Source organism: Nicotiana sylvestris, chromosome 1 (genome assembly GCF_000393655.2).
Source record: "Nicotiana sylvestris chromosome 1, ASM39365v2, whole genome shotgun sequence".
Lineage (NCBI taxonomy): Eukaryota > Viridiplantae > Streptophyta > Magnoliopsida > Solanales > Solanaceae > Nicotiana > Nicotiana sylvestris.
The window spans coordinates 108,476,755-108,485,078 of record NC_091057.1 but is presented as its reverse complement, the minus strand read 5'-3'; the positions used below and the strand labels follow the sequence as shown (position 1 = coordinate 108,485,078).

Below are 8,324 nucleotides of genomic sequence, written 5' to 3'. Positions count from 1 at the left end.
TTGTTGTCTCCAGAGTCACACGGGAGTGTAATTTCCTCAGATATTCACTCAACTGAATTATTAAAACCGGTTAGCATGATGCATCGTGACACTATCTTATCCTCAAGCTTCATTTGGGTAAGGACTCGGGGATGGATAATGCACGTACCGCTTCAGTGCGGGGGTGGTGACCTCTCTCGTCTAGGGAACGCATTGAGCATCGTGTTCTCACCTACAACTTTTGTTGATGATATTCATGAGGTTGGTTGGGAAATCACTTGTTATTTTTGTCCTTTCTCCTTGGTTACTGCCATGTAGTGTTTTGTATACACAAAGAAAGGAGATCTCAGAGTTTTTCGATGTTAGTGATTTGCGTTAATTGTAGATCTAGAGAAAACTAAAAATTTAACTAAGAAGTCCCCACAGAAGATATCAAATTATTTTACCAAATAGTATGGATCTTGGTTCAAATAATTAAGCTTATATTAATAAGGTTTAATCTTAGCTAACAATAATATCCATAGATGGAGCTCTTAAAGAAGCAACAAATATTACGCAAATGCGGTCGGACAACAACGGTGGCATACAATAAATACTCTAGAAATCAAAAGCAATAATGTAGCATTCAATATCAATGAATAACAATAAATGGCAATTTAGTAAATAAAATGAACGAGTCACCCAAGAAATAATAGAATAAGTGGATGTTTTTTCTGACAATAATGAATGATAGACAATCCCTTGAATATTCGAGTTATTCTCGGATCTAATGAAAAAGTATAGATAAGAATCTCAGTGAAAAGGTGATGTTTGTATCTTAGCAAAGAAGATCTGATTCTCATCACATGTCCCCAATCATTGTGCTTTTTTATATTATAGGGAACGTGCTCCTAAGAAACTCTAATAATACAAGTGCAGAATATTCTCTTTCATAACCTATCTCAAAATTAGCCGTTATAACTCTGTCAAGGATACTCATCCTCAACATCGGTCCTTGCTGACACCTCGACTTCGGCCCTCGTTGACTCTTCGACTTCGGCCCTTGTTGATTCTTTGGCCGTTTCGACAAGCGACGACTTAGGAACTTTTTCGTAGTAATATCTTGGCTTAAATATTCTAAAGATAGATTTTGACTCATACACAAAGAAGATCCGAACAGCTAAAGCAATCCAAATCAAGGAATCAAATTGCAATTTTTGAGGTGTAGGACAAAATTTCAGGGTCTCTCTCGAATTCAGCCATGTCATTTTCCTTCAAACTAACCCATGCTTCTATTCCATCACCATCTTTTGCGTCAAGCAGAATAATTACTTCATAATGCTAAGACTGCTGATCCAGAATGCCTTTCCCCAACCAAAGTCTACTTCATACCAGGGAAATCTGCACCAACTAGTGCTGGTATAATTGATCTTTCTGACTAAGTTTGTTTACAACTTTTGTGCCACAGATAACAGACATAGAGGTAATATCATCGATGCTCGCCTTACCAATGCCTACAGATGTGTCCCTTGTTGTACTTCCTACTATGTTAACAAAGTCATTTAACTCCTTTTCTAATTTGCCTCAAGAGTAGCAACTACAGTCACGTAGAAGTTCCTTAGGGCATGTTCTAAAGATGGTAACTTTGATTTTCCCCTCAAATTAATTGGAAATAATAAAGAAGAGTCCCTTGAATGTCCATGTTTGGCTGTGGAAATGCCCACTAGAACCTTCCATATTAACGGCATAATGACCACAACTCGAGTAGGTCTCATGAATGTGCCACTCGAATTGATTCTGTTTTTGAGCCTTGTTATTGACAAAGCATCAAATATAAACCTCCTCGTCGCAATCTTGGCGTGATCTCCATTGGAAGGTGGTGAAAATTGAGGTCCTGATAGCAATCTTGTCGGAAAGAGCGTTGGCAAGTGACCGAAACTTTAGAGACAACCTTTAGTTGTCCCTGTTTGGCTAATGTGTGCCCATTCCTTAAAAAATGTTCCAAACGTGAAACCATCAGCTAGGATATGTGAAATTTGTATTCCAATCACTAGGCCTCCACAATTGAATATGTTCACTTGGACTCCAAGTAATGGACTTGATGGCAACTCTATTGGAAGAAAATCATCCAAAAGCTCAGTATTCTTGGGTCCTTCGTGGAGAAACTCAGCAAGATCCGCATTGACGTTGGTTTCGACATAGTCAACACCTTCGTCATTGCAATGAATTGAGAGGTCATCTTTTCTTAATCTTCCAGCTAGAGGGTAAAACTTGGTTAAGGTATCAGCCAATGATTTTTGCAGCTTATCACATCTTTTAGTAATTTCTTCCATGTTCCATTCAGTACTGGTTGGCAAGTAGTGGAACAGTATTGGTACATACATACGAGGAGCTCCTTGATCGAACAGTGAAAGATTGAGGCTCCGAAGATGATTTGGGGTAGGAGTTGAGGGCTTTAACATTTTCTTTATTTGGGTTTGAATATCTAACTTGGCCATTGACGACCAAAAATATGCAACAATAAATGAGAAACCGAAGATAGAATTTTGAATTTTCTTAATAGGGAATTATTCTGGAAATGAAAAAGGAGCAAAATTTCTGGACTAGACTCTAGAGTTCCTTCTTTTGTAGAAATGGCGTGGAGTAGTCACTTTTTAAAGTGATATTTACTTTTTATCCAGTATTTTTAAAGGTGCAAAAATAGCCACTACTCTATTAAAATTAATATGAAAAGACGTAGTTACCCTTTCTTCTATCTCTTTTCCTTCCCAAACCCTCTATCAAAATTTCAAAACCCTTTCTCCTGATCAAAATTTTCCAAACTCGTTACTTCTCTTCCCCATGCAGTAAGTTCTTCCCCAACTTCATCCCACTTCCTAAACCCAAAGGCAGACCACTTCCTCAGAGTTACAGACCACTTCTCCAACTTTATTTATTTTTCTTTTGGTTGGTTAGGTTCTGTAGTATTTTATTTTTTTAGTTGTTTCTTTTTGTTATTAGCTTTCTGTTGTGTAATTTGACATCAATCTTATATGTAAATTGCAATTATTATTATTATTATTTTTTGTGAAAAGATACAAATAACATTTGGTTTTCTGCTACGTTATGGATCCTAACTTACAGTTACAAGTTCAAAAGTTAAGGACACTTGATTATGAACTTCGAGTTCCAAGTTCAAAAGTTAAGGACACTTGGTCCTGAACTTAGAATTACAAGCTCAAAAGTTAAGGACAATAGGTCCTGAAGTCCTGAACTTAGATTAAAAAACTCTGAAGTCCTGAACTTAGACTAACAAACTCAAAAGTTAAGGACAATAGGTCCTGACACTACTAGAAAAACACTAATTTGTGACCGACATTGAAGTAGTCGCTAATGCGACTACTTTTGCGACTGCAGTAGTGGGAAAAAGATTGCAATTTTATTGCTTTTAAAAAAAGGAAATTTGACTAGTATTGTGACAAAATTAGTGGGAAAACAGCGCGGGAAATCTCCCGCTTTTAGCTTTGCACTAATTCAGTCGGAATATAAAAAGTCAATAATAGTTGACCAATTAGGCGGCTATATCAGTCGCAAAATAAAAAATAAAAAAGATAAAAAGAAGTACTCCCCCTGTTCCAGTTTATGTGAACCTATTTCTTTTTTGATCCGTTCCAAAAAGAATGACCCTTTTCTAAATTTGGTAACAATTTAGCTTAAACTTATAGTTTTATCCTTAATGAAAAGCTTTTATAGCCACGCAAATACTCTGGTCCCTTTTTGACTTGTTTAAACTTAAACTTACAGTTCTATCCTTGAAGATTTATTACCTATAATCCCGAAGGAATGGACTCCTAATTTTTATTTGCAAGAGGAATTCCCACATACCATGCCATTGTGGGTGAAATTTCCTAATCTCCCCCTAAGTTGTTGCAATGCAATCACTCTCAATAAGATTGCTAGCCGATTGGGAAGACCTATATATATATTTGCGGATGAATGTACTGAAAAGCAAAATAGGGCGTCCTATGCTTGAGTCTTTGTAGAAAGGGATGTAATTAAGGAATTACCTAATGAAATTGAGGTTGTTGATCTAGTAGAACTTTCACTTAGTATGTAAGCTATGACTGGAAACCACTATTCTGCCAAAAATGTTTATTCCTTTGTCATGAATGCAAAGTTGAACCTCAAGCGAATCAAACTCAGGTAGATGTACATACCAAAAAAGGGTCCAGCCAGGAAAGGAAGGTCTTAAGGGTAATAATAAGGTCAAATTGCAATGGTAGGCAAAGCTCAAACCAATGTACGAATTGGTCCTGATGATAAAGGAAAGAATAAGGTACATGAACAGGTTCAGGTGTCCGAGAAGGTGGAAAAGGAGAAAAATGATGCTAGCAGAGGGAACACTGCAGCTCCTATTGTTAGGACTCCAGAACATGTTATACATGACACTCCTCAAACTAGTACTGCTATACAGGGAAGAATGTCAAATGCAGCCCTTGTCCAGTGATAATAGGCGAAATCTAGGTGATTTAGCTATTGTTTATGCTTCCGCTTGATTATATTCCGATGGCATATTATGGTTAATTGATGAAAACTAGGCTCTAATTGTGATCTGTATATATTGCAGGATGAGGAGCCTAAATGATGCTTTTAAGAGGAGATTCGAATGATTTATGAGCAAGAACAACCCCTAGGAGTCGAGTGTGCGCAAGGACGAGACGGAAAAATGGACAAAATCGAGCTACTGAAGCGCGCGAACTACTGCGCGAAGTTCCAAACTTCGCGCAATAGTTCGCGAGTGTTTCTGCTTGGAAGCCAAGAGAAGCGCACGAACTTTCAAACTTCGCGCGATAGTTCGCGCGTGTCCTATCCGGAGAGACTTTATTTAGGGGTAAAATTGGAATTCCTTCTTAATCCCACTCAACTTACATAAAGCAAGAGCTCCATTATTAGGTAGATCAGATTTTGAGAGGAAGAAATAATTTTAGAGAGAGAAAGTGAAGGGGAGCTTCGTCTTGGAGCTAAGAAAGGAGAAGAAGAACAACATCTTGGAGCAAGGATTCAAAGAGTTCTTCTAAACTTTCTTCTATTTGTTTGTTTATATTATGTTTAAAACTTTTATTGTTGATTTTTGTATGATTATGAGTAGCTAAAAACTCTAGTATTCTTGGGTTATGGATGTTAGATAATTATGTTGTTTGAAGCTTAGATTGAAGATTTTGAATCTATCGTTATGGGTTGTTTATTTGATTCTGCTTTTAATTATTTTACTGCGTAGCTAACAGTGAAATATTATTTACGAATCTTGAATTAAACTTGACAAAGAAAATTCTTGGTTGCATATAGAATCAAATAGAACAAGTTTTGAATCTCGGGCATCGGGTGAAGAATTTGCAATTAAGATAGACATATACTTAATTGCCTTGTTTGGTTGAAAAATAGGAGTTGTAAATGCATTCTTGCTAATATTAATACCATAGACATATAGGTATTAGTTTAACTTGAATAGATGCATAAGAACTCGAAAGATTCTTATGAATATTATTAACCCTATAATCAATAACCCGGATAATTCAATAAATCAATCTTAAGCTAAAATAGTAGCATGATCTCTAGCAAGTCCATGACCCTGGAATATCTTTACCCAAATTGTTATCAAAATATTGTGTAATTGGTGTAGTAATTTTGTATTGAATTATTGTTTAATTACTAAGTAAATTGTAAATTGGTTCTTTATATATTTTGTGATAATTTAGCTTGAATTGATAATTGTTTGAGTCTACATCAGTCGATAAGTTGATCACAATTCCTCGTGGGAACGATACTTTACTTACTACTATATTACTTGTCGATTGCGTACACTTGCGTGAGTGTTTTGGTCGCAACATCCAGCATGGAAAACCTCTTTTAATAACTATTTCTAGACCAATCACTACTCAAAATTTATTCTCCCTTTGATAATGAAAAATTTGGGTGATACTATATCAGCAGAGTCTATTAGAGAGTTCAACCAGAGTGTGGCTAGCTTAGTCTCTTTTTACTGCTCAAATAACAAAATAGGTTTCAAGAGCTTGACAGATCCGGAAGTTATTCGTTTCTATAGCTATATTTTTTAACACCTATAAAGAAAAGTAAATATTATACATACACTCCTTTGTTCCAGAGGTTTTGGCGTGATAGCAGACCTCGAGATTCGAACGGAGGAAATGCACACTTTCTATTTAAGAATTGAATAATAAATTTTATAGACACTTTTTCTTGTCATATATGAACTTTGGATTGGCTGCTGCTGCTGATGAGGTTGGAAAAATGGTGTTGGTTGAGATATTGGAGCCATAAATGAAAATTGAGAAGCTGAGGTTGAGGAACTAGAAATGGCTAATCTTGTAGTAGGTTGAGAAGCTTGTATTTGTGGTAATAATCTGATATTTTCTGGTTGAGAAGCTTGTAGATCAAATCAACATGATTTTGGGGAAGGAACATCCCGGGCAAACAGGGAGGAAGATCCTGCCGATGAACATGAAACAAGCGACAAGAATCATTTGATGAAAATAAAACAAGCCATGAGGAAGAATTACTGGTATTTCGTGATTAAGAAAATTAGAACTCTTTCTGTTGGGGATGCAGTCCATTAATTAACTGTTATTACTCTGATCCTTGTGTACTTGAAAATTAGATAAGGAATTTCAAAGAACTATCTTCTTTTGAAGTTGTTTTTGTGAAGACATGTCCGAGCATTGTGCCCTTTCCTAAGCACACACTGCAGCTATAAGTTCTCTTTGCCCGAGTAGCAGAACTATTGATTGTAGCAACAACTTTAGTCTCATTCTTCTTTTGGTTGCATGTCCTTCTATTATGGCCAGTTCTTCGACACTTGCTGCAATGATGGTTAATCTTGACTTAATTAAAAGGTTGATTTCCATTGCTACTCAAAATCGAATTACGGAAAACTGAAAAATAAAATCAAATTTATTGGAATAGAAGTGTGAGTTTGGAGGGCGAATGGAGGTTGGCTGATTTTGAAGTCAGAAGCTTGCTGGACAGTAAGCTTTTCCCTTCGTCTTCACTTTAATATTTTGTGTAACTAATGAATTTTTCTCTTTGTTGACATGTGCAACTCTATTATATCTGGTAAAACATTTTCTACTATGTCTTCTGCTAATCTACTATGCCTTTGTGATATTCCTTATGCATGGCAACTGTCTGATAATGTTCTTTTGTATAAACTGGAAATATTAGGAGCATGTTATATGGATTCACAAAACTTAAATAAATGTTTGAAAATAACCATTGCGGGATTTGGAGGAGAAAGTAAAGACGTGCATGGAGACTTTGCATAATCTTGTGGAGCGCTTGAAGAATCCTCAACATGTACCTGTTTTAAAAAAAAGGGGAATCCTTAAAATGCAATCCTGCCAAATTGTGATATTGTGACATATAAAGAATCTGTTTTATTATACATCGGATGTGGCGGACTATCAACTCCAGCTCTGCTCTTAAATTTTGTCGCACAAGGTTGAATACAGAAATAGAACTTAAAGATTTGCCTCAAAGATAGTTATGAAGCTAAGACCATCAACTTTTTGTCTCGAAACATTATATCACAGATTAATATCCCTACTGCTAAAGTGTACTATATATTATGTTGACCAAGGATTTGTTTCATTGAGTAGCTGAATCATGCGTATAGGAGAACCTTTTTAACCTCAAATAATGCTTCCTTCTTTCGTGATTGAGAACCATTTCATATTTACTGCTTAAGCCATGTAAAGTTTAGCATAATCTTATAGCGAGTGGTTTGGTATTGGAAAGAAGATATCTTCAATTCTGTTATTATTCTGAAACATAATAATATGTGCTACTCTAGATCCTGTTTATATTTAATCAGACATATTCAGCTTTTCTTTCTGTTAGTTAACATTGATGCTTCATACTATTAGTATAACATAATTTGATGCTTAACATTTTAATTCCATGAAGCCTATCAAAAATGTTTTGAGGAATGACGTCAAAGTCAACCCGATACCGAGGATGGTAGCTCAAACCAAGTGTCACTCAATGATGTAGCTTCAATATGGGCGCAAGTGGTTGGTGGCGCAAAGAAAGGTATAACTTACGGTCTTGGATCACAACATTCCGTAGGTCGTTCTACGACATTGTTGGCTGGTGATGCAAGTTATTCGCAAAATCACGAAGAGGTGGAAGCATTACGAAAAGAAGTTGAAGAGTTGAAGGAGGAACAGAAATAAGATCGCGCAAATTTTAACAAATTGCAGAGTCTAATGGAGAAATTTATGAGCAAACGTCCATTTGATCCGAATGGCGAGGATGACAATGATGATGAGTTTTAGTTTGTTGTGGTTGTGATGTTTGAGACATTATTTTTT

General features: G+C 36.0%; 1 protein-coding gene across 1 annotated transcript; it reads right to left on the bottom strand.

Moving 5' to 3' along the window:
* Positions 1-1,898: 1,898 nt before the first annotated feature.
* Positions 1,899-2,456, bottom strand: LOC104246446 (acetyl-CoA-benzylalcohol acetyltransferase-like). Its single transcript, XM_070151542.1, has one exon. It carries the CDS (start codon positions 2,454-2,456, stop codon positions 1,899-1,901), a length of 558 nt encoding a protein of 185 aa, XP_070007643.1.
* Positions 2,457-8,324: the final 5,868 nt, after the last annotated feature.